Source organism: Hyperoodon ampullatus (genome assembly GCF_949752795.1).
Source record: "Hyperoodon ampullatus genome assembly, chromosome: 20".
NCBI lineage: Eukaryota > Metazoa > Chordata > Mammalia > Artiodactyla > Ziphiidae > Hyperoodon > Hyperoodon ampullatus.
This window is the reverse complement of record NC_136933.1, coordinates 15,741,133-15,768,267: the sequence shown is the minus strand read 5'-3', so window position 1 is coordinate 15,768,267 and position 27,135 is coordinate 15,741,133. Positions and strand designations below refer to the sequence as shown.

The following is a 27,135-nucleotide window of genomic DNA, read 5'->3' as shown; positions in this document are numbered from 1 at the left end:
CGGGGGTTGGGGGGGGAGAGTGCGGGGGAGTCCCGGGCGCCTCCGCGCAGCCCGGTCCCGCCCCGCCCGCGCCCGCCAGGCCCCGCCCCCGGGGCTTCCCGGGCGCGCGCCGCCCCGCTGTGTCCGCGCGCCACGCCCCCCTGCTCGCGGGCCGCGTGCGGAGCCGCGCGCCCCGGAGGCTCCGGGACCGTGGCGGCGGGCGGCGGAGCAACCCTTTGCGGGCCATGTCTTCTCCGGTCGTAGCGAGGAGCTCCCAGGGAGAGAGCCAGGAGGCGGACCCCCGGCCGCGGAGCCGGGGCCGGTTCTGGGAAGTGGGCGGCGGCGGCGACCGGCTGGAGCGCGCGGCCGCGGAGTCGGAGCGCTGGGAGCTGCTGCTCCGCCGGGGCGAGCTGCTGGCGCTGGGCGGCCACCTGAAGGGAGCGCTGGAGACGTACGCGGCGGCACTGCGCCGCGGGGCCCCGGTCAGGCCCGAGTGCCTCGGTACCCTGGTGGACTGCCTGGTGTTCAACTACCGGCTCCGCCACGGGCTGGGCTGGAGCGCGACCCCGGCGGAGGGCGCCCACCCCGGCGCCGGCGGGCTGCTCAGCTGCCTGGGCTGCCGGGGCTTCCTGAGCGAGCCGGTGACCGTGGCCTGTGGCCACAGCTACTGCCGCCGCTGCCTGCGGAGAGAGCTCCGCGCCCGCTGCCGCCTCTGCCGGGACCGGTTGCCGCCCGCCGCGGCCGCTGATGCTGAGGGGACCTCCCCGCGGCCGCCGCCTCTGGCCGCCGCCATCGCTGCCTCGGGCTTCAGGACCAGCGTCGTTCTCAACCACTTGGCCGAAAAGTGGTTCCCGGGCGAGCGGGAGAGAGCCCGGGCGGCCGGGCGTCTCGGGGAGCTGCTGCACCAGGGGCGCTACCGGGAGGCCCTGGCCGCCGCCTGCGAGGAGCTGCGAACAGGTGACCGCGCGGGCCCTGCGACCCCACCCTCCTTTCCCCGACGGGCGGGCGGCCACAAACTCGTCTACGCCCCCGGGAGGCTTCCCGAGGCCGGCTGCCGCTCGCGGGTCGGGTCTCGGGGTCCCGGAGGGTGTGGGAGGGGGCGGCGCCCCAGGGTGCTTCGGTCACAGTGGGGATCGCCCTCGAGCCGACTGTGACGCGGCGCGGGGTTCCCTCCACTGCGGCCTGGCGCTGTGGCGGGCGCGCCCGGAGCGGCGCGGCGCGGCGCGGCGCGGGTGGCCGGGCGAGGCCGCCCGAGCGCGGGATGGGGAGGGAGTTGGGCGAGCCTGAGCGGCTGTTCTCTTCCTGCCGCGCTCTTTCCGGTAATTGGCCGCTCGGGCCGGGCCGGGTCCGCCACGGGGAGACGCCAGCCGGGGCGGGGAGAGGATCCACAGACGAGGCTGGGTGTGCAACATATACCTTGGTCTCCCACAAAAGTCACCGGGGCAATTGGAAACCGCTGGAGGCAGAATTGCATAAGCGGGGGGCGGGGGGGCGTTGTGTAACGGGTGACGTCCGGTGGGCGTGGCAGGAGCTCGGCGCCCGCACCCCGCACCCGGAGGCCCCGTGGGCCGCCGGGCTGCGGAGGTGCTCCGGGTTGTTCCAGTCTTAGCTGAAAACGCCTGCCGACCTGGTTCCTCTTGATGATTTCCCCCTGTGTGTGTCAGGGAGTGCTTATTTCAGAAGCACACGTGTGCTTACTTTCGAAAACACCTAGTTCACGGTAAAGATAAAGAGGCAGTCTCAGATCGAGTTCGTTGCCACGCTTGTTTCCCTTTCCACTCTTGATCAAGCTGTGGGGAAAAGGCCTTGAAGATCTTTTGTCTGTTTCTTCGCCTCCAAGAAGCAGTTTCGGCCTCCTAACTTAGGCTAGCACTTTTCTTTTTGGGCTGTGGAAGGGGACATTGCCGGAGTTAGTTCGCTGTGTAAAATTAACAGTTGTTCTTGAATTCGGTGTTTTTCTACCGGGGGATTTTACTGCCCCCTCCCCACCCCCAGGGGACATTATCTGGGGCAATATCTAGAGAGATTTTTGGCTGCCACCCCATGTGGGAGTGGTGCTGGTACATCTAGTGGGTAGAGGCCAGGGATGCTGCTCAACATCCAGTGATGCACGGGACAATCTCCCACACAAAGATCAGGCCCCAAATGTCAATTTTGTCACTGTTAAGCCTTGTATTAAGTAAGCATATTTCAAGACTAAGGTCTAGACAGGCATGGAATAACACTTGGGGAAATAATCCCCAAGAAAACAGACTTCCAGAATATAAACTGAAGCTAAGTATGAGGTGCATTTATAAACTGTAACTGAGAGTATCTTGTTGTAGGTCTTTTACACTAAGTGCCCGGTCACTTTGAGCTAGTTAACTGTGTTGAGCTGTTTAATACCTTTAGAGTTCAAAGCACAAACTTGCCATATTTTCAGTATCTTTATGGGGAGTAGCAGTTATAAAATAGAATGATAGATCCAGAACAAAAGAGAACTATTTGGAATGCAAAATTCCAATACAACTCAGCCTCTCTGGGTGAATAGAGTATGAATGGTGAAGTACAGACCATCTAGGACATGGTCCTCTTTTTTTTAAAATTAATTTATTTTTGGCTGCACTGGGTGTTTGTTGCTGCGCGCGGGCTTTCTCTAGTTGTGGCGAAAGGGGGCCACTCCTCGCTGCGGTGCGCGGGCTTCTCGCTGCGGTGGCTTCTCTTGTTGCGGAGCACCGGCTCTAGGCGCGCGGGCTTCAGTAGTTGTGGCACGTGGGCTCAGTAGTTGTGGCTCGCGGGCTCTCGAGCGCAGGCTCAGTAGTTGTGGCGCACGGGTTTAGTTGCTCCGCGGCATGTGGGATCTGCCCGGACCAGGACTCGAACCCGTGTCCCCTGCATTGGCAGGCGGATTCTTAACCACTGCGCCACCAAGGAAGCCCGGTCCTTATTTTTTAAATGAAGCAGAAGCTGCAGCAGTGAAATGACTTGTCCACAGTCACACACAGGCAGCAACACCATGTCCTCCATTTCTCCTAAATGTTGGACCAGGGTTCATCCTACCGGTATAACTCATCCAATGAAAATGTTTAACATAAATTTCCAAGGAATTTTTTTGTCACTAGTGTAAAATAAAGGATGAAACTTCCTGACAGTCCTATTCAGTATTAACGCCCAATGATTTAGTGGTTTGACCTCTTAAATTAGGCATTTCATAAGAATTCAGGTCCTAATCCATGGAAGAACACGGAGTACATTTACTAATTAAGATTTAGTTTAATGTTCTATGACCAGTAATCTTTTAATTAAAGAATATTTGGGGCCTGGGGTTGAGGATATTATTTTTAACAGAAAAAGACTGAAAGATCTATTCTTTCTCCTTTTTTCAGTTTGCATAGACTGCATGTGGGAATTCTGTCCACTCAGCTGCTTAATTTTACTTTTGCAGAACTAGAACCCATGTCTCCTGACTTTCACCTCATCAGTCTGTTTTCCCCTCATTTTTAGGTCTTTCAAAAATCATTAATTCCATACTCAAAAATGTGTCTGAATGGTACTAATGAGGATAACTTTTTTCATCCTTTGAATTTTTAGTGCGAAGTAGGAGGGAAAAAATCTTAGAGCTAACAAATTATAGTTGGTAAAGTACAGATATTATGTGTTTAACAGTTTATGGGCATAAATAAAAAAGGTTTAGTAGAGTTATAAATGTATTTGTACAGTTAAGCTTTAAATTTTTGAGAGCCAGGCATTTGAAATGTATTTATGTAATTATACAGCTGTAGTTACTTAAGATACTTTCATTATTGTTAACAATGGAAAAAGACCTTCACTATAACTTTTTGTATAATTCTTACAATGAAACAAGTAAATACTATTAACTAGAAAAAATAATCTAGTCTACAGTTAGCCCACACACATCCAAATTTAATCCCTGTCAACAAGAAAGGAAAGTTAGAAAACCTTTGCCAAAATCAGAACGTTCCCATTGAGATTACATAAGTGTCTGCTGAACTGAAATATATTTAGATAACATTTAATCCATTGATCTTTTGGTATTAACTCTCAGATGTTTCATAACTTTGTCTTTTTGGTATTCAAGGATATTATGTAAAAGTCTTCTGCATTGAACCTTTATACTTGAGTCTTTTGAAATAATGCAACTTTGCTGTGCTCTCTTTTATTTTTTTTCAATAAAGATTTTTTTTCCCTTTTTGTTTTTAATTATTTTATTTTTGGCTGTGTTGGGTCTTCGTTGCTGCACGCAGGCTTTCTCTAGTTGCGGCAAACAGAGGCTAACTCTTCATTGCGGTGCGCCGGCTTCTCATTGCAGTGGCTTCTCTTGCGAAGCATTGGCTCTAGGCGTGCGGGCTTCAGTAGTTGTGGGCTTCAGTGGTTGTGTCACACGGGCTTAGTTGCTCCATGGCATGTGGGATCTTCCCGGACCGGGGATCAAACCCGTGTCCCCTGCATTGGCAGGTGGATTCTTAACCACTGTGCCACCAGGGAAGTCCCTCTTCCTTTTATTTTTAATGAATTTTTACACTGACTTGCCACTCTCCCCCACAAAAGAACACCAACAGAACAGTATAATTTACAGTTTGAACTGGTTAAAATAAAGGTTGTAAGGAGGAGAATATTTTATTTGAAATACTTGGAGAAGGAAAGTTTTGTTTTGAATATTAATTATGTAGTCCTTGACTATTACCAAGTGTTTTAAAATTCTTTGTCATTTCATTGTCATAAAGAATCCTGTGGAGTACCATTATCCTCAGAGGGAAATTGAGGCACCTAGGGTTAGAGAATGCAGTACAGCCTACTAGTTAGAGCTGTGCATGCTGGTGTCTGATGACCTGGGTTTGAATCCCAGCGCGGCCTCCACCTGCTCTCTGGCCTTGGGCCTGTGTCTGACCTCCCTGTTTTGCTTTCCTTATCTGAAAAGTGAGAATAGTGTCTACCTCATAGAAAGATAGCAACCATAACAACAGCCTAGGGCTGTTGTGAGAATTAAGAGTCAAAACATGTGAAGTGCTTTGAATGGTGCCTGATGGTTAAATACTCAGTAAATATTTAAAATATTTTTAAAATGTAAAATTTGTGCTCCAGCAAGAAGGTGATTTAGCTAAAATTGAAATCTAAATCTTACAATGTCAAGTCCTGCTCTTTTCTCTTTACCACATTAATATTACCAGAGTGAGGGTTAAATCCTGATTCTCGCCTGCATATGTTAATTAGTAGTAACATTTTAGCATACATCAATAAAATATAGACATTGCAAGGCTTATAAAAGGCTTTATATAAGGCTTTATATATAAGGCTTTACCTTATAAAAAGGTAAGTCAAATTATAGGTAGATACTGAATACACTTAAAGAAAATGTAAGCGGTTTTTAATATCTTAGTCAACTAGGTTAACATGAAGAGATTGGAATTTAATTCATCAGTAAACTTATATATGCCCTAACTTATTCTGCAAAGTACCTGAAACAGTAAACATTGACATTTATACGGTGCTTTAGACTTCACTGAGTATTTTCACTTCCATTATCTTAACTGATTCTTAAAAAAGATCATGTGAGATAGGAGAGCATGTATTAGTACCCCTAATTCACAGATTAAAGAGCTCCAAGAATTTTAAGTGACTTTTTTTAAGGCAAATAAGTAACCAAATTAGAACTGAAGAAAAGAGCTCCAAGAATTTTAAGTGACTTTTTAAAGGCAAGCAAGCAACTGAGTTGCAACTGAAAGCAGAAATTGGGCATGTGAATATTGCTTCTAAGACTGAAGTTGATTTTAAAAATTAGCATATAAAACATAAATCTTAGGTGTTCTTGCTATTAATTTAACAAGTATTTATTCAGTGCTTACTGTATACTAGGCATTGTTTTAGATGCTGGCAATACAGAGGTGAGCAAAACCAAGTCCCTGTCCTTACAAAGTTTGTATTTCTTGTTTCTTTTAAAATTGCAGCAAATTGGTATTTACAGTATTGAAAATCACCAGAAAAGGGGCTTATTGCTTAACTGATTTCTAACAAACTGAGCCTATATCCAGTATATCTGTGATTCATCTTTCCTTTAATTCAGAAGTCACTTGAAGGATTTTTGCAGTGCCTCAGGGTTACTATAAAGATCAGTTATAACAGCTTATTCTTTTTTTTTTTTTTTTTTGCGGTACGTGGGCCTCTCACTGTTGTGGCCTCTCCCGTTGCGGAGCACAGGCTCCGGACGCGCAGGCTCAGCGGCCATGGCTGACGGGCCCAGCCGCTCCGCGGCATGTGGGATCTTCCCGGACCGGGGTACGAGCCCGTGTCCCCTGCGTCGGCAGGCGGACTCTCAACCACTGCGCCACCAGAGAAGCCCATAGAACAGCTTATTCTTATTGTCACAGATGAAAAGGGGGGTATATAAATAACTCTTAAGCTCTGTCTTTTAAATAATTTCCATGTTTGACTTTTTTTAATTCATCAAATGATAAAAGATTTATCAAAACTCAGTTATCATAGATTTCTCATTATTTTTATATTAACCTTTGGTTTATTCAGAATTGTTTTTCTATTTAGTGGAATATTTCTAAGAGGCTTAGATATATTCAAGTGTAATTTTTATCAAATTTGTATAGTATTCTGCCTCTTACATTGTAAAGATACTTTTCAAAATTGTTATGTTTTACTGTAGAAGGTGAATAACTTAAGAGAACTCTAAAATGCAAGGCAGAAGTTTCTGTTAAGTTTTTTTCTTTTTCTTTGATAGGATAAGATCATTCTTTTCGTTTTTCTTTTTTTTTTCTTTTTTGCTTCCCCTCCTTTTGTCCAACCTGTGTTACTGATCCCTAAAGATATTTCTCATCCAGCTAAGGTTTATTTGGGTAAAAGAGGTAGAAAATACTCTTCGAATACCTTGCGTCAAGAGCTAATCTCATTTCTTTATCAACTTGTTTTGAAATATTTTGTAATATTAACAGTAATGTTATTTATTGAACACTCTTGTGCCAGGCACTATGTTAACCGTTAACATGCACTATCTTATTTAGTCCACAAAACAGTCTTAACAGGTATCGCCAGCATTTTATAGGTGAGGAGACTGAAGTTCAAAGAGTTAGGTAAACTGTCCAAAGTGGATCTGGAGCCAGATCTTCTGAATCCAATGGTTATGATTTTAATTAGTATGCCAGACTACTATTCCTGGACTTTATTAATCAATCACTAACAACTTGTCAATTGGCAGCTCTCAGTTTAACTGTGATAACCAAGTTCTACCGTACTGAACATGACAAAGAAATAGAAGCAAAGAAATCTAGTATTTCAGTTAGCCATTGGAATTCCTCAAACAGCTCAACATATAAATATCTAAGAAAAAAGACACTCAAGAGGAATGCTTACACATGAACAATCCAAATAGCCAATAAATAGTTTTAAAGGTCAAACTCACTGAAAAAATGCACATTAAAATAATGATGCTGAGTGGCATGGACATATATATACACTACCAAACGTAAAATAGCTAGCTAGTGGGAAGCAGCTGCATAGCACAGGGAGATCAGCTCGGTGCTTTGTGACCACCTAGAGGGGTGGGATAGGGAGGGTGGGAGGGAGGGAGACGCAGGAGGGAAGAGATATGGGAACATATGTATATGTATAAGTGATTCACTTTGTTATAAAGCAGAAACTAACACACCATTGTAAAGCAATTATACTCCAATAAAGATGTTAAAAAAATAATAATGATACTATTTTCATTTGTGTTTTCCTAGGAAACAAATACACAGCTTCTGGGAGTGTAAAATAAAGTTTTATAAAAGAAGGGTGAGCAGAATGTATTGAGGACTATATATCTATATAACTTTCTACACAGTCACTCAACTTTATAGAAAATAACCAAGGAAATAAACTGATATGTAAAAGCTTATAGATATATGTTCATTGCAGTATAGCAAGGAGCTATATAGTAATGAATTTTTATATTAGCAAAAATTAGAAGTAATAGGGAATTTTTAAATAGATGGTATACATAGTGGAATAGTTTGCAATCATTAAAAATCTTGTGGATATAATTACATTGACAGAAAAAGCAGATTATACACAGTATATATGGTATATTTTATAAAACTGTACATTAAAAATGTAATCTACACAAACATAAAAAGTACAGGTTGTATGCCAATACTGGTTATTTCTCAATTCATGAGAGCATGAATTGAGGAACTTCAGGGGACAGATTTTAATGAATTTCTTTGTGGTGGGAAAAGGATTTTTAATTCTTAATTTTCTGTATTTTTCAAAGTTTAAATATTTTATAACTTTTGTTATTCAAAACAAGTTTCTTGAAGATGAAATAAATGATGTGTACACTCCTATTACTACCCATCACTTACTGGAAAACAGATGAGGAATCACCACTCTGGAGAACTCTCCCTCCACAGCCCATGTGGGGCCTTGGACAACTTAAAACTAGTTTCCTCATTGTAGCAGAATTGTATTTGTCTTTTTATTTGACTAATGACTCACAATATTACTGGGTTGAAGAGAAGAGAAAATGAGGGCATGAATTGAGGAGCTCAAGGGGACAGATTTTAATGAATTTCCCCTGGTTCAGCAAACATTTATCAAAGCCAGGATTTGAGGATACAGAGACAGTAAATAATGGAGGGAGCTCAAAAACAGATTTTTAAAATTAAATAAATGCTGCTCGCATACAGTAAAGGAACACAATCATAATAGCAAACACTTAAAATAGTGCTTAAAATATACCAAGCCCTGTTCTAAGTACTTTGCACACATTCTCCCTCTCTCTCTCTCTCTCTCTCCCCCCTCTCTCCCTCCCTCCCTCTCTCTCCCTCCCTCCCCCCTCCCCCTCCCTCTCTCTCCCTCCCTCCCTCTCTCTCCCTCCTCCCCTCCTTCCCTCCCTCTCCCTCTCCCCCTCTCCCTCCCTCCCCCTCCCTCCCTCTCCCCCCTCCCCCTCCCCCTCCCCTCCCCTCCCCCTCCCTCTCTCTCCCTCCCTGCCTCTCTCTCCCTCCTTCCCTCCTTCCCTCCCTCTCCCTCTCCCCCTCTCCCTCCCTCCCCCTCCCTCCCTCTCCCCCTCCCTCCCCCTCCCCCTCCCCACCCCCTCCCTCTCCCCCTCCCCTCCCCTCCCCTCCCCCTCCCTCTCTCTCCCTCCCTCCCTCTCTCTCCCTCCCTCTCTCTCCCTCCTTCCCTCCCTCTCCCTCCCTCCCCCTCCCTCCCTCTCCCCCCTCCCCCTCCCCACCCCCTCCCCCACCCCCCCTCCCCCTCCCCCCTCCCCCCCCCTCCCCTGTTATTAGCATAGAGGTGAACAGCAAGAACTCTGGATCCAGGCAGCTGGAGGTAGCATCTAGAATCCACCACTTGCGAGCTGTTTGATCTTGGGCAAATTACTTAAACTCTCTGTACCCAGTTTCTTTATCTATAAAAATGTGGACAATGTTATACCCACAGGATTGTTCTGAAGGTTGTAAATTATTTAGAACAGTACATAGTTTGTTGTTGTTATCAAATAACTGTATTAGCTGAAAAAAATCATCTCACGTAACTTAAATTCTTGCCCTTTGCTTCTTTGTGTATATTTTTGCTTTAAAGAAGTCTGCTTAGTGCATCGCAACGGGAGATCAGCTCGGCGCTTTGTGTCCACCTAGAGGGATGGGATGGGCAGGGTGGGAGGGAGACGCGAGAGGGAGGGGATACGGGGATATACGTATACGTATAGCTGATTCACTTTGTTATACAGCAGAAACTAATACAACATTGTAAAGCAATCATACTCCAATAAAGATGTTTAAAAAAAAACAGTCTGCCTAAAACCTATAAAATTAGTTCAGTTCTTCCCTTTGGGGTAGTTTTGTTTGTTTGTTTGGGTTTTTTTTGCAGTACGCGGGCCTCTCACTGTTGTGGCCTCTCCCACCGCGGAGCACAGGCTCCGGACGCGCGGGCTCAGCGGCCATGGCTCACGGGCCTAGCCGCTCAGCAGCATGTGGGATCTTCCCGGACCGGGACACGAACCCGTGTCCCCTGCATCAGCAGGCGGACTCTCAACCACTGCGCCACCAGGGAAGCCCTAAATTTTTTATTTTATATTGGAGTACAGTTGATTAACAGTGTGTTAGTTTCAGGTGTATAGCAAATTGATTCAGTTATACATATATCTATTCTTTTTCAAATTCTTTTCCCATTTAGGGTATTACAGAATATTGAGTAGAGTTCCCTGTGCTATACAGTAGGTCCTTGTTGGTAATCTGTTTTAAATATAGTAGTGTGTATTTGTCAATCCCAAACTCCCAATTTATCCCTCCCCCCGCCTTTCCCCTTTGGTAACCATAAGTTTGCTTTCTAAGTCTGTGATTTCTAAGTTTCTGTTTTGTAAATAAGTTCATTTGTATCATCTTTTTTAGATTCCACATCTAAGTGATATCATATGGTATTTGTCTTTCTCTGACTTCCTTCACTTAGTATGATAATCTCTAGGTCAATCCATGTTGCTGCAAACGGCACTGTTTCATTCTTTTTTATAGCTGAGTAGTATTCCATTGTATGTATGTACGACATCTTCTTTACTCATTCATCTGTCAATGGACATTTAGGTTGTATTCCCTGTCCCGGCTGTTGTAAATAGTGCTGCAGTGAACATTGGGGTGTATGTATCTTTTCGAATTACCGTTTTCTCTGAATATATGCCCAGGAGTGGGATTGCTGGATGGTATGGTAATTCTATTTTTAGTTTTCTGAGGAACGTCCATACTGTTCTCCATAATGGTTGTACCAATTTACATTCCCACCAACAGTGTAGGAGGGTTCCCTTTTCTCCACATCCTCTCCAGCATTTATTGTTTGTAGACTTTTTGATGATGGCCATTCTGATTGGTGTGAGGTGATACCTCATTGTAGTTTTCATCTGCATTTCTCTAATAATTAGCCTTGTTGAACATCTTTTCATGTGCCTCTGGGCATCTATATGTCTTCTCTAGAGAACCATCTATTGAGATCTTCTGCCCATTTTTTGATAGGGTTGCTTGTTTTTTTGCTATTGAGCTGTATGAGCTGTTCCTAGATTTTGGAGATTAATCCCTTGTCAGTTGTTCATTTGCAAATATTTTCTTCCATTCTGTGGGTCGTCTTTTCATTTTGTTTATGGTTTCCTTTGCTGTGAAAAAGTTTATGAGTTTAATTAGGTCCCATTTGCTTATTTTTGTTTTTATTTCCATTACTCTAGGAGGCGGATCTAAAAAGATATTGCTGCAATTTATGTCAGAGTGTTATGCCTATGTTTTCTTCTAAGAGTTTTATAGTATCAGGTCTTACATTTAGGTCTTTCATCCATTTTGAGGTCATTTTTGTGTATGGTGTTAGAGAATGTTCTAATTTCATTCTTCTACCTTTAGCTGTCCAGTTTCCCCAGCACCATTTATTGAAGAGACTGTCTTTTCTCCATTGTATAGTCTTGCCTCCTTTGTCGTCAATTAATTGACCATAGGTGGACAAAAACTCAAGTTTACAGCTGAGGAAACTGAGGTACAGAGGGGTTTGCCAACTTGCCCCAGTTCACAGCGAGTGAGTGGAGGAGCCAGAAGTTGAACCCAGGCAGTCTGGCTTCCAGGCTCATGCTCTGAATTCTTATGGGATGCTGAGTGGCAGCAGACGCAAAGGAAAGCATCTTGGAGAAGAGACTGGTGAGCTGAGTCTTACTGGATTAGAAAAAGTTATCCAGACCGAGGGGAGTTGGTTTGAGGTGGTCTCACAAAGAATGATAAGGAGGAAGCTCTGTGAAGAAAGGAGGAGATGTGAAGTCGAATGGCATGCATGGGGCTGAGTGAGTAGCTAGGTCTTGGAGTCAAGTGGGAGGCTCACAACGATGGGAAATAAGGCTGGAGAGATGGGCAGGACCCAAGCAGGGAGAAACTTGGATGTTGCGCTCAATGCCTATTCATCTGTGGATGGTGAGGATATAGGTAAAACTGGAGGCAGGGGGTGCAGTCGATATTCTGGAAGCCAAAACTAAGGCAATTAGCAGTAGGATTGGAAGAGACCAGGGATGGATTTGGGAGATATTAGAGGAGGTAAAATTGACCACGGTTAAGAGTTTGATTTGGGACGTCAGTGTTACTAACAGAATATAGTGACCAGACACCTTTTTTGGGGGGTGGAGTGTGAGACGTGTACTGAACTTGAGGAAGAACACAGCAGGCTGTTGGAAATCTGATGCACCTGGAGGTAGAATGAGACAATTAGGTGTGGGATTTAAATCACGCTCAGTACACTTAGCCCCAACCCCATCTTTATACTTCTTCATTTTTCCAACAAACTGAGTCTGTAATGTGCCAGGCACTGCATACCTGCAGCTGTGGACTGAGAGGCAGGCCCTCCTGGTGGCCTGTGCAGTGAGGTGACTAGTTCATTCCAGCGTCCGCAGGGCCAGGTAGGGAGCAGACAGTAAATGTTTGTCGCCTGTTTCACACCTGAGTTAATCCCACACACGCCAGGCTGATGGCGTTTTTGTTTTTTTTTTCGCAAAAGTGGACACGGAGGGCAGACATTCTGTATCCTTAGGCTATTCGAAGGGCCTCAATTAGTGCATTTGGCTCTTTTTTTGAATTAAGAAGGATCTGCAGGAAATAAGTGGGGTGGCCCTAATCTCTTTTAAAACATATTGGAGAGTGTGAACTCAATTGATGAGGTGGGTTTTTCCCCCCCAAACAGAGTCATTCAAATGTAGTCCATTGACATTTGAAGTTATCAATAAAAACATGACCTATGAGGATTTGGGGAGCAAGAGTTTTAAAATATGATCCTCTTCTCATCTCTTCATGGGGTCCACCTCTTTTCTAATCCCAGTAGACACTAGCTTTCCAGGGAGTCTGGATAGCCTGAGTGCTTCTGTGGTGAGATGAGAGGGGCACAGTCCTTTCTTGCTTCCCTCAGAGGGGAGAAGCGTTGTAGATTGACTGGGTGCTTTAAAGGCGGAGGTCTCCTCCGCCCCTTCCCTCAGTGCTGCCCTAGAGAAGCTGCGTAAAGGGCACCACTGAGCAGTGAGGCCTTGATCAGAGGGTGCGTTACTCACGAGGTCCGAATGTGTACTACGTCAAGTGTCATGCCATGGGGACTTGCTGTAAAAAACAACATGTGAGAAGATAAAAAGCCCAGTGAGGGATCCGTGTGTGGAGTGGGCTGCTTGTTGTGACCGTGAACCCCCTGTCTCTGGAGGTGCTGGAGCACAGGCGGGGTCCCAAGGATGCTGTTGGAAGCACCCAGTTGTGCACGTCCTGGTCACCGTCCTCTCCAGCTCAAGGGTAGTGACTGCTTACTCCTTGGACTGGTCTGGCACACGTTGCTCTGTTTCCCCAACTCCAGTTGTGCTTGTGAAATCAGGATCACATGGTGCCATTTCACAAGAAAACAGAATTTTCTAATGAGACTGTAAGCTCCTCGAAGACATGGATAAAGTAAAATCTTTTAAACCCCCTCAGGGTCTAGCTTGGTGCTAGGACTCTTCATACTTGATTGATTAATCACATGGAGCTTTCAGTTTCTATGCGTTTTTGTTCAAAGATAATGATTTACAATTATATTGCTTTAAGAAACAAAAGATGGAATATGCCAGATGTGTCTTTTTCTACTGAGGAAGTAAGAAATATTTTCATGAAATATTAACTTTATTCTTGAAAATTTTTCATTGGTATAAATCTGAGGGAACAATATAATTCGGGTTCTCAAGTACCAGCAACTGAAAAAGGCCTGTCTCTAATTTAATTGTTAAATCTAGATTTATCTGTAGAAAAGCAATGATTTAAAAACTAGAGTAGGGACTTCCCTAGTGGTGCAGTGGTTAAGAATCCGCCTGCCAATGCAGGGGACACAGGTTCGAGCCCTGGTCCGGGAAGATCCCACATGCTGCAGAGCAACTAAGCCTGTGCGCCACAACTACTGAGCCTGTGCTCTAGAGCCTGCGATCCACAGCTACTGAAGCCCACATGCCTAGAGCCCGTGCTCCACAACAAGAGAAGCCACCACAATGAGAAGCCCGCACATCGCAAGAAGAGTAGCCCCCGCTCACTGCAACTAGAGAAAGCCCGCGCGCAGCAACAAAGACCCAGTGCAGCCAAAAATAAATAATTTTTTAAAAAAAGTAAATCAGGGAGCTATTAATGAGTTTTGTTTTATTATAGTTTTTTTTGGATGAGGCATTATGGGTCTTTACACCCTTCCCACAATGAAAGGTTTGTTTTATAAGCATACATTTTGGAAGCCTCCAAAGATGAATAGCTTTCAAAGAAGAGTCAAGTTATGTCATCTATAGATGTACGATGTACTGAAAATTAGTTTCTGGCCTAGACTTCAGTTTTACAATCTTATGTACCTGTAGTAATTGATTGTAGTATCATAAATGAACCAACTAAGTGTCTGAAATTTTGAGTGCAATTGGATACTAGTTTAGTTTCTCAAGTAGTGATGGACAACATAGTGAAATTATCAACAAAGCTTTTTGCCCTCAAATATTTGAAATTAAATCTGTCTGGAGACTGTCCAATACTACTTTTGCTAATGGCAGGAATTAAAATTTTTTCCCTCTTAAAAAAGCTGACTCTTATCAACCCATTTCCTCCAGAAGCAGGATCACTGTGTACTCTCCTTAGACCGTGCCTTGGTCAGTCTTTGTAACTGTGGGATCCCATGTGCAGTGGTTTCACATATGGTCATTTATAAATAGGATTTCAGAATTGTTATGAAAAAGTAAGATTTACCACAAAAAGGCAAATCTTCTAAACATCTAAGACATAAGTCTTTTAAATTTTAACAGAATGACCTATTTTAAGAAAACATTTTCTTAGGGATGATTATTCATATTATAAAAATATTTTCAGTTTTTTTAAAAAGCATAATTTCCTCCAGTAAAATAATCTACTCATAAGGATTTGATATAAATTATAAATTGTAACATACTAGTGGGTTGCACCTGTACAGTGCTTGGTTCACTGCCTTTGCTTTGGTGGTTACTGACTAGAATCACTGAGTCAGTTCTTAATCTAGTATGATGTATTTTGTGGGTCATACAGTAATCTTTTAAAAATAATCAAACCTTCATAGTATATTTATTTCAGAGCCCAGCGACTTGACTCTGAAAATTTACAGAGCTGAATCATATGCTGGTCTGCGAGAGTTTAAAGCAGCCATAGAAGATTTAAATGCAGTTCTCTTTCAACTGCCAAATTGGCCTGAGGTAAAATTACTGTCTTACATTTGCATACATTTACAAATTTCAACTGCAGGGAATATGCATTCAGTTATGGTTATAAGTTATAATGGAATGGATTGGGTGATTCTTTAAATAAAATATAGAGTTCTAGAAATCTAAGGTCAGTATTTTGAGTGGATGAATATCATGACAGTTTTTTAAACTATAAGAAACCTTTGTCTCCTAACCAAAGAACAACCTGAATTCAAGGCACAGAAAAAAAAGACTTTAATATACAGCATTTCCTCAAAGAGACACAACTGGCCCTATTGCAGAGCTGGATCCAAACTGGTTATCAATGGAGGAGGTTTTATCAATGGAAAGAGAAGAGGTCCTTGTGGCTGAACAGTTGACTGAGGCATTGTGATGGGAACTGGATGGTTAGGCTGTGGTTTACTGTGGTAGATGGGGTCAGAGGAGGTTGCCTTGCCCATGCTGTTTTAAAAAAAGACTTGTGGCATGTATATAATATATAATCAGTTTACTATTTCTCCTTTTTATCAAACTGCCAAGGCAAATTAGTCCATCTCCCATATATATTCTTTAAGCTAGAAGTCATTTTTTTATGTGACTTTTTCCTCCATTCAAAGCTGTGCCTTTGAGGACAGTATCGTAAGGATGCTCTAAAAGTTATAAACTAATAAGGAAAATGATTCAAAATCCCATGATGGCATGACTGGTTAGTACAAGTCCAATGAATGTTAAGAGGGAAAATGATTGTACGGACAGCTTTACAACTGTTAAAAAGAAAGAACCCTCTGGACTTATCACTGAAGGGATATAATGAGAAATGTGGTTTTGAAGTCACTTTCTGGGCCTCAGCTCCCCCGTAGGTGCCTCTCCAGGGCAGGGTGTAAATATGCCTTTAGAATGCTTGGGCCTCCTCAGTCAGTCAGAGTTTCAAAATGAGTATTTCCAAGCAGACTTTTTTTGTTTTCCCCCTTGATACTGATTTTTTTAAAAAACAATTCCATCCATAAAAGTCATGTTTATGTGCTTTTATTGAAGGTCTACTTCAGGAAAGGAAAAGTCCTCCACGATGCTGGTTTTTTAGGTGATGCCTTACAACTGTTTCTTCAGTGCTTAGCGCTTGATGAAGATTTCGCACCTGCAAAGCTAGAAGTAGAAAAGGTAATCAGTTTACCAACTATAATACTTCAGGGTAGGGCTACGACACAGGTCTTTTTACAAATGCCAATTAGAATCTTGGGTAAGAACATAAGGAGTGTCCATAAGTCAAATTCAGTAGCAATTTGACAAGTAGTTTTCAGGCTTATATACTTATTAGCATACTGAATTCTTACCGAAATCAAAACATTTCATTCAGAGATAGTTAAATGCATTATTTTTGCCTAGTTAAATTTAGATGTTCTCTAATAGTTTGTTCCATGGGAGCCAGACTAATCATCCTTAATTAAACATTGTTGTCATGATGTTCCTGCTCAGGAATTTTTATTGGCTTCCTTTGCCTTTCATTTCAGGTCTCAACTTTGCTCGCTTTCCATGGTTGCCAGTAGTGTTGCCCCACTCAATTTGTTTTGCCTTAATATTCTCAGTACTGCATACATCCCTTACCAAAGTTTGTTCAGTGATGTGTCAGTAGGTGTTAATTAAAAGGAAAAAGGGAAGGGGGTTCTCCGATCAAATGACTTTGGAAAACATTGGGTTGAACCAAACAGATTTCTTCGGATTTTGTCAAGAGTTTTTGCTTTGCTAGCATGACAACAGCATTCAGCTTTTGCCAGATTTACCCACAGAGCATCTGGGATGACTAGAGTCTTTGAAAAATGTTTTGGGAAAATCTACCCTAATATAATTTCAGTGCCCTGTCATGATGCTCCCCTCGATGTCCCCCAAAGATGCCACATTATTTATTACCTTCATAGTGTTTCTCAGAGTGTGGCTTTTTTTCAGAATCATCTCGGGTGCATGGTAAACACAGAGATTCCTGGGCCCTACCGCAGACCTTTGGAATTAGAATCTCCGGAATTGGAGCATAGTTTAACAAGCACCTTGGGAGATTCTTATGTACCTTGAAGTATGAGAATTTTGAAATTTTTCTTAGATTCCAAATGCCTTATGAATACAGCTAACATTGCTATATCCTCTATAAGGTTTTTTTGCATACATGTTCTAGCCCACTGATTTAACAAAAAATGGTTTACTGTTGTGTGTTTTCTGACTGTTCTCTCTTTGCTAGAGTGATCACCCTGGTGAGATTGCAGACTTTTTAAGGGTTTATGATTTTGCATTTTCCATGCTGCTGGATATCCTTATACTTCTGTAAATATTTGCTTGTTCGTTAATAAGGTCAGGTGAATACAAAATACCTACTGCCTTGAAGTATTTATTTTTCCTCAGTATTTTTTTTTGTAAATTGTGGTATAATTTACATACAATAAAATGCATAGATTTTACAGTTCAGTGAGTTTTGAGAAATTATATAGTCATGTAACAGCACCCCAATCAAGATATAGAATATTTCCATCATCCTAGAAAGTTCCCTCATCTCCTTTCCAGCAAATCCCCGATCTCCCTGCTTCCAGAGGCAACTACCATTCAGATTTCTATCACCATAGAATAGTTTTGCTATTCTAGAACTTCGTATACATGGAATCATACAGCATATACTCTTTTGTGTCTGGCTTTTTTTGCTCAACATAATGTTTTTGAGATACATCCAGTAATTTTTTTCTTTTTTATTGTTTACCAAGTATCCCATTGTATGAACACACCACAGTTTGTGATATTCACAGTTACTGGCAATTTTCATTTGGATTGTTTCCAGTTGATGCTATGGACATTCTTATACAAGTCATTTTGTGGACATACGTTTTTATATCTCTTCAGTAAATACCTAGGAGTGGAGTTGCTGTGTTCTAGGATGGATGTGTGTTTAATACCTTTTTTTAAAATCGGGAAATGTAAAACCATACCCAAATTTTAAAATGTTTGTTCATTAGATGGGGTATTGCTTGAGCACATACAGATACACATACTTTTGTTTACATTGTACATATTTCCTTTTTAATTACATTGTAAAGACTCATGAAAAATTCTGATTTTTGTGTATTGAGAGACAGTACAGCTGAAAAGCCAAACCTCCAAATTGAGGCTTTAAGAAATCGTCTGCTGTACATATACACGCAGCTTATTTGACAAGCAAACAAATTTGAATCCCTCTCATTTCCCTGTAGCCAAGTTCTTCCTCCGTCTTAACCACCCTGTTTCTTTGAGAGTTTTAGACATATTCCTGAGAGAAACACCCAAGATTCTGATACTGCAGCTGCCTCTCATATCGGACAGCTGCCATTTGGTGCCACAATTAATGCTGGGCAGTGGTGACTGACTGTGCAGGTCACTTGTTCAGGGAGAAACTAAATTCAGTGTAAACACATGGAATTTTAGAGTTTTGTAGTTAAAGGTCCAAGTTCACATAAACACTCTTACGTCCACCTTAAAATATACATTGGGATGAACCATGAACTATTCTGACAGGACAGGACTCACTGATGTTCAAAGGTAATATTTTCCGCTTCTCTTAAGATCTCTTCTTTCTACAAACCTCGTATTAACACGTCAACCTTGGACTTCCCTGGCGGTCCAGTGGTTAAGACTCCGTGCTTCCAATGCAAGGGGCACAGGTTTGATCCCTGGTTGGGGAACTAATAAGATCCCATATGCCTTGGGGTGTGGCTAAAATAAATAAATAAATAAAACGTCAACCTTTACCTTGGGTACCTTCTCAGGCTACCAAACTCAACACCCCGTGCCTTCCTTTTGAATCATTTATTTGAGGTGATTTGACCCCATTGAGGCACACCTTGGTTTTGTAAGACTTTTTAATCAATATGGAAGTTCTGCTTTTTACTTAACCTGTTCCTTCCCTGCTCATTAAAAATAAAGTTGGCTACAAGTTTTCTTTCTTTTTCTTTTAAACTGATGGATAGCTGACTCGGAATATTATATTAGTTCTAGGTGTATGATATAGTAATTTGATATTTTTGTAGATTATACTCCATATGAAGTTATTTGCTACAAATCTCCCCCAAATTCTTAAATATTAGGTAACTTTATATTAAATTATCCTCAACCAAATATTTTGTATTTTTCATTACTTTTTATAATATTTCTCTTACAGATTTTATGTGATTTATTATCACCTGAAAACTTAAAAGAAGGCCTGAAGGACTCTTCCTGGAGTTCATTACCATGTATTAAAAACAAACCTTTTGGTTTTCCTTCAGTAATAGAAGAGTCTCACTGTGCCAGTGAGCTTAGCCCAGAGCAGGTAAGGGGGTGAGTAAAGACAATCATGGGCCTAGTGTATCCATTTCTTTACAAGTTAAGATCTTCTCTTTCTAGTTTCAAGTACTAAAATCTGTTTAGGTACTTTCAACCTAGTAAGTGTTGTCTTAATAGAATTTCATCTGTGGCCTTTTATTTTATACTGAAAACTTTTATGTAAAGTATATGCTCATTAATGACAAATTTAGGTCATTCAATGTCAGAAAACTTTCAGTCTCTTGGAAAATATAGAACATTGTATTTATTTCAGTTTCCTTGGAGTAGGAACTATATTAGCATAACTGCTTTAACCTTATGATGATGTAAGCCAGCTTGATGTCCAGGGCTATCTAAGTACTGGCAAAAATCACTTACTTGCCAGGGTTTTAGAATTAAAAGTTGGTGCTGTTTAAATGAACAATAAAATGAACATTTTAAAACATCAAAATTTGTTTGGTTCTGGCGAGAATAAGGATAGTAAAGAAATACAGTTAGTTACCCTTATTTGTTGTATTTTTTTGTAGAATGAAGAAATAGCAGAGGTCACTTCAGAGCCTGTCAAAGGAAGCCTAAACCATGCTCGGTCAGCACAGGCTATAAATTCGACAGACATGCCTGCCAGAGAGGATTGTTTAAAAAGAGTGTCCTCAGAACCTTCACTCTCTGTTCAAGAGAAGGGTGTTCTGTTGAAAAGAAAGCTCTCTCTCTTAGACCAGGATGTGATTGTAAATGAAGATGGAAGAAATAAGCTGAAAAGACAGGGAGGTAAAAATTTCACCACACTCATATAAAACACATTGATTTCTTTAGAATGGCCTTCAAACTTCTTCCTAAAGAAGATAATCCCATCTCTTTGTTTTAATAGAAACTCCCAATGAAGTCTGTGCATTTTCATTAACTTACGGTGACATCCCAGAAGAATTAATAGATGTCTCAGATTTTGAGTGTTCTCTCTGCATGAGGTAAGTATGTACAATTTTATAAAAGATGAATATTTTATATTAATGTAACTAAAGTACAGAGTAGATAAAGGTAATCTACTCTGTAATAATAGGCAATGTGAAGTAACAGAACAGTGGATTAAAAATCAAAAGATATGAATTTTAGTCCTAGGTTTCCCTTTCACATCTTAGGCAAATAATGTAATCTCTGAACCTTATTTAGCTTTTCCTTACTTAGAAAGTGGGGTCAGGGTTTGCATAGCCTATATTGAAGTCTTGTAAGAATCAGAGGACTAAAACATAAAAAGTATCTGGGGAATTGTAAAGTACTAAAAAAGCTCTACATGTTATTATTGAGACTCCATGGTTTTAGATTTGGGTAAGAATACAATGATGTGTTGTGTGTATGTGATTCTATCTTGTTTATATATCTTAACATTGGATAAGGATTTCCATTATGTAGAATGCTTGTAATTCTAAGACTGATAGTTTAAAAAGAACATTTTCCAGGTACATAAACTATGCTGGAGGCAAGGGAACAGTGTAAAGCACCCAGCACTGTCCACACCAGGCCAGAAACGGTGTAAAGCACCCGGCACTGTCCACACTAGGCCAGGGGTGATGAGAGGTATTTCTGAGCAAGTCCCTTAATTCTGAGTCTTGGCTTCTTCATCTGTGAGGCGAGAGGATTAGACCCAGATGATTTGTGAAGTACCTATACATCTAACAGTACTTCTAGGAACTTCCAAAGTATCATGTTTCAGGAAATAATTATAATGTAAGAAAAATGAGTTTTTCCATATTGTTTGAATATTACGCCTCCTATTTCTTTAGGATTCAATGGTAATAATTTAGTGGATTATTTTTGTAAGGCTTTTATAAGCTTGTTAAAACCAATTTTAAAGTGATGATAAAATAAGAATCTGTACAAAAACGAATGAGTAATTATTAATGACATAGTTTACATCATTAATTTTGCACTAAGTCTTTGAAATCTGGTGTGTATTTTAGATGCACTGCACATCTCAGTTTGGACCAGCCCCATTTCAAGGGCGCCATAGCCACGTGTGAGTGGCAGTTATGTTAGTACAGCTCCAGGCCCCCAGCGCAGGGCACCTCTGTGGATGGTGAACTCTTAAACGCTTCAGGAGGATATACTCGTATTTACCACTGCCGCTTCTCTCCTCTCCTGCCCACCAGACCCTCCTCCTTCCTCCTCTACTCTAGAGAGAGATCAGTGTTATGGTTCCATTATTCGTTCGTTCACTTTTTCCAATGGATAGTTTAGTTTATTGTGAAAACTAACATGTATTTTGGTTGATTTCAGGTTGTTTTTTGAGCCAGTAACAACCCCTTGTGGACATTCATTCTGTAAGAATTGTCTTGAGCGTTGTTTAGATCACACACCATACTGTCCCCTTTGTAAGGAAAGCTTAAAAGAGGTAAACATTTTTATGCTTATCTGTTTATTGGTCTTAAGTGTAGCAACATGGTTTGATTTTATTCAGCCATAGCAATGATTAATAGGGTCAGAATAAATTACATTGTATATGCTGAGTGACCAAAAGGGATTCTGTTTTGTTACCCATATGCTAGTGTTAGAGAAAAGTGAGTTTGGAGAGGGGAGGAGAAAGCAGAGAGGGTCTGAAGGCCAAGACCCCTGACTTAATTTTTTAAACAAAGGAGGTGTGGTCAAGTACCTGGTCAGGAATCTATTGAATTTTAATGATGACAGTATTGGGGAAGCCCAACTGCCCTGCCTCCCACCACCATTTTTAGGCTAGATTTCAGGTCTAGTCCAATCCCCTTAACATCTGGAGCAACTGTGTCCAGTAGAACTTTCTGCATTGATGGAAATGCTCTGTATCTGTGCTGTCCAACATGGTAGCTACCAGCCACATGTGTAGAAGGAACTGTATTTAAAATTTTGTTTAATCTTAATTAATTTACATTTTAGAAGGCACATGTGAGTAGTGGCTACCACATTGGACAGCACAGCTCTAGAAGGTGGTGGCCTGGCGAGAAGAGAGGGAGACACAGCTTTCCACATCCCTCCTTGTCTAGTAAGTGAAAAGCAATAATCACCTGCATTAGGAAAATAGCTGCATCTCAGGTGGGTATCTTCCATAACCAGTGGGAGAGCAACACTCTCTCAGTCGTGCTTGAGTGACTTGAAGTCCCCAAAGGTGAGGCCAAAGCCTTCGAATTCTGAGTTCCAGTTGCAGTGGTAGCATTGATCAGGGAGAGTGATTATGTCCTGGATTGTTTGAAGAAAAGAAGTGTCTTCCAAATACGAATTAAAAAATTGATAAAACCATTTTGCTATTGAAAATACAGTTATTTCCTATACAGAAAACATAGCTCTGTACAGATATCATATGGCATGTATGTATTATTATAGCATAGCAAGCCTATATGTAGTAAAACAGAAAACCACATAAAGAATGTTCAAGTCAGGAAACATAAGATAAAAAAACTTCCTTCTTAAAGAGTTTGTTAGTTATTTCAACTAGTATACTCAATGTTTTCAGGTGAAGTACTCTAAACATGCTCTTTCCTGGTTTTCCAGAGTTTTTAGATACACTCACATATTTATTATGCTTTTTTCAGATTAACATTTAGATACATTGCTTTAAATTTAGAGTTCTCTCACCTGAAAAAATGTCTGAAGTTTTAAGGAAGATAAAATAAGGATATTATTTAAAAACATAACATATTGTTTAAAAATAACTTTATCCTTTGTCCTGACCTGAAGACACCCTGTATAATATAATTGGTAAAGTCTAAATATATATTTACAAGGATAAAATTGACATGCTCTACAGTTTTCTACTTCTCCTACTTGTCATTTCATTTTGCTCATTTTTTCATTTGAATACATTTTAAAGACATGATTTTTGTAGCAGTATACTAGTCCAGTGGTGTAACATTTTTCCTATTGTTGGGTATGTAAGTTGTTTTGTTTTGTTTCAGTATACTGTGGTTTGTGTCTTTTGACACTGTGGTTTGTGTCTTTGACTCTTTCCTTAGGGTAAATTCCTGGGAGGAGAATTACTGGATCAAAGGCCGTATATTTATAAGACTCTTATTAAAACCAGTTGCCAAATTGCCTAGGTCCCGAGTAATGTACAAAAATAGATTCTTACCAGTACTGTAAGAGAGGCTGTATTTCCCAAATTTAATACATGAGTCTTAAATTTTAAAACATCTTAATTTAATAGAAAACGGTAATGAAACTGCTTTTATATTATCTGTCATTTGATTAATTTTATAATAAACTCTTCAGTTATGTGTGTACATATTATCTGCTCAAGAGTATGTCTCTCCAGTCTACAGCCCAATGGTTCTCAAAGTATGTTCCCCTGACCAGCAGCATCTGTATCCCCTGGGAACTTGTTAGAAATACAGATTCTCAGACCCTATCCCAGAGCCACTAAATCAGAAACCCTGGGGTGGGGCTCAGCAATCTGCATTTTAACAAGCCCTGTTCATGCTAAACCTTAAAAACCACTACTATAACCCACTTCCCCACCATTCATATTTCCTACTCTGTACTTCACTGGATAATGACAAAACTTTTTGCTGGATCTACAGAGAAAAAGGTGGCTTCTCTTTATCTTGTGATTGTCTCCCAAGAGTTTTTCCTCATTACTTTTATTAAATAAATTGGTATTGGGTTTTGTTTTTTTTTTTTTTTTTTTTTTTTTTGGTCCAAAATCCTGCACACACACTGACCTGGTCCCTGGCCCTATGCAGTTCTTAGTTTAGTTACAGAGATATAATGTATCCCTGTCCATGTAATATAGTGCAGGGTATGGTAACTGCCTTTTATAATGGTAAAGGGTTAAGTAAGGGATTCTTGGGAGACAAAAAAATAATTAAGGAACACTTTATGCAAAAGGTAAAATTGGAGCCAGACCCTGAAGGATAGTCAGATGGCTTTTGGCAGTTGGAAGAGAGAATAACACGAAAATGCATGAGGGTGGCAGTGTTCAGAGTATTAAGGGAGTGGCACAAATGGACCATTTTATACAGAGGGTGGCTCACATAGGAAGAGCAGCCTCTTGATAAGGGGATCATTAGTCATAGTGGGATGACAATGGAAGGAAAATCTGAAAGAAAAATTACCTGGTAACTCTGCCACTGAAATGGGGGACAAAAAAGGAGTAGTTTTGCTTTTCTTAAATAAGGCAAGTAAATGCATCATTTTCTTCATTCCTTATCTTATTTTTGTTTCTCAATTCAAATGCTAGTTTCAGATACTCATGCACTGTGAGATGGAACTTGGCCTTTGGTGTGGGAGATGGCAGGGCAGCGCTGACTGCTGCTAATAAAGATGTATGATCGTAGCAAGACAAGGGTCTTATATACAGAACTTGGTTCAGGTTGCAAGTATGTGTCTTTAATGCTCTTGAGGTAAGCCTCAGGCAGGTTTACCTGTTTAGCACCATCCATTGTAATGGTCCCCCTCACTAAATTAATTCAGAACTGACTGTATAAATATGTAATAAAGGCTTTACTATGTCAAGTTAAACTGTTTTGCCTGTTTTATACTGTAGGAAAAAAAGCACTGGAATGTAAAATAATATTGTTTTTCAGTATCTAGCAGATAGGAGGTACTGTGTCACACAGCTGTTGGAAGATTTAATAGTGAAGTACCTGCCTGATGAACTGTCTGAGAGAAAAAAAATATATGATGAAGAAACTGCTGAACTCTCACAGTAAGTTTCTTCTCAGAAAAATTAACAATCAAATTACGAACTACTACCCTTTGAAATAGTAAGGAGAAGCCTCACAGCAAGCTGGGTTCTGTCTTTAGTTCAACCCAGTGTAGTCAGAGGCATATTTTAAACAAATAGTGGCCAGCTTCCCCTGTCCTCGACAGGAAGTTTTTAAAAGTTCATTTGGTAACTTCTAGATGTTCTGTTGGGAGTGACTGACTCAGCTCTCTGCACTGAAGCAGTGTTTTAGGTGGGGGAGGGGTTTCCTCCAGTGACATCAGGCCCTGGAATCAATCGGGAATGGAGAGGGGTGAGGTGGTTGCTGGGAACTGCATCCCTCAGGCATCAATCATGGTGGTGCAGGGGGAAGGTGGAGGATAGATGGCCTGGATTGGCAGGAGGGTTAGCCAATCAGAGGTTTGAAGCGGGTGGGACCTTAAGGCCTGAGACTGAAATTGGAAGGGGTGACTTAGGGGCTAAATTCTCAATTAATGAAGCTATTGACTGTTAGCAGAAATGACTTAGCACCAGCAAGGTGAAAAACCTGGTGGTAACTTTGGGATTCAGTGGTACCACTAGTAAGAGCACATAAAAGCTAATTGGGGCTGGGTAGGTTGGACATGGTTTTGTTGCTCTGTATAGCTTGCTTTCTTCTACCTTTCTTTTTCCTTTCTCTTCCCCTCATGTCTTTTCACCAGTCTCTTCTTGAGTGTCCAAGTTTCTTTCATGGGTTTCTAATTTCTTAACTCTCTTTTTTTCCCTCTTACTTTTAACTGGACACTAAAGAGCAAAATTGTAATTTTTATATGCTGTTTCTGTTTTTAAAAAATACAGATTAAACATTTTATATCTCTAACTTTCTAAGAAAAAAATAATTGTGCTTGCAGATTTTCTTTTTCAATATCTGTCTACCAAATGTCTTCGTTGGGCTAGTGGCCTTCAACAGAAGAAAGGTTTCTAATCTTTTATTTATAGAAGTTGATATTGATTTGTCTCCTCATGGAACTGATATTTTATTGTGTGATTTTATGATAGAAAATATTCTGATGTGAGGATCATAAGCCTTTTTGACCAACACTGCAAAAAGCTTGGATATAAGAATGCTTCAGATATATTTTTGAAATACTAAAACATAGTGACAGGACCAGACCCCTCACAGAAGAGTGAAATCCATGGATGACAGAAAGAGTAGTGATGTGAGGGAAGCTGAGTGTGATGGAGAAGCCTCAGGGAATCTTGCTGTGTACTAACAGGGCTATTATTTTAAGGGGTAGCTCATCCCCTGGTACTTACAAGTTTTGCTAATTAAGAGGTATACTAGCTTTTTTCCCCCCAGTTTTTATGTTCATAAGAGTGCTCAATGATGGTAGAATATAGAGTTTTAAAAGTAGAGGAACTAGGACTGGTATGTTAAACGTGTATTAGATATTGCCTTAAGTAATTTGTGGTCTTTTTGAAGAAAGACTAGAAAATATTAGTGGTGGGAGGGGACCATACTCTGTAACCCAAACGTAATCATCATTGGCATTTTGGCATATATCCTTCCCAATTCTAATGTATATAAATACATTTTAAACAAAGATGGGATCATTTTAATCCTATCATTTCTGTAACTTCCTTTTCTCATTAATCTGAACATTTAAACATAGTATCATTTTATGGTTACATCATAATTTATTTTACTGGCCTTCTCTTTTTGCTTCTAAGTTTTGGCTACTATACACAGTGCTGTGTTGAACATTCTTATAGTACTTGCAGGGAAAAAGTGAGCCTTTTGGTTCAAAGGATATGAACCTTTTTGAAAGCATTTGATGCACATGGCTAGATTCTACTTCAGCATGGTTGAGCTATTCACGCTGCCAGTTTTCCCACACCCTTGCCAAAGCTGCGCACTGCCTTTATCCTTCACATTTCTTGCCAATCTGGCAATAACAGTGTTGTCATTTTAATTATCTGGAAAAAATGTTATCTCATTGAATTACCTGTTTTTGTTAGT

General features: G+C 41.1%; 1 protein-coding gene across 1 annotated transcript in view; it reads left to right on the top strand.

Annotated features, from left to right (window-relative positions):
* Positions 1–224: 224 nt before the first annotated feature.
* LONRF1 (LON peptidase N-terminal domain and ring finger 1) overlaps positions 225–27,135 on the top strand; it is a gene marked incomplete at its 5' end in the record, with an annotated part of 45,771 nt that continues 18,860 nt past the window's right edge. The window contains 8 exons of the mRNA XM_079726585.1: positions 225–936; positions 15,057–15,175; positions 16,199–16,321; positions 19,332–19,481; positions 20,002–20,242; positions 20,343–20,439; positions 21,746–21,860; positions 25,018–25,139. Of these exons, the coding sequence (XP_079582711.1) occupies positions 225–936; positions 15,057–15,175; positions 16,199–16,321; positions 19,332–19,481; positions 20,002–20,242; positions 20,343–20,439; positions 21,746–21,860; positions 25,018–25,139 (1,679 nt within the window). The remainder of the gene's footprint in view (positions 937–15,056; positions 15,176–16,198; positions 16,322–19,331; positions 19,482–20,001; positions 20,243–20,342; positions 20,440–21,745; positions 21,861–25,017; positions 25,140–27,135) is intronic.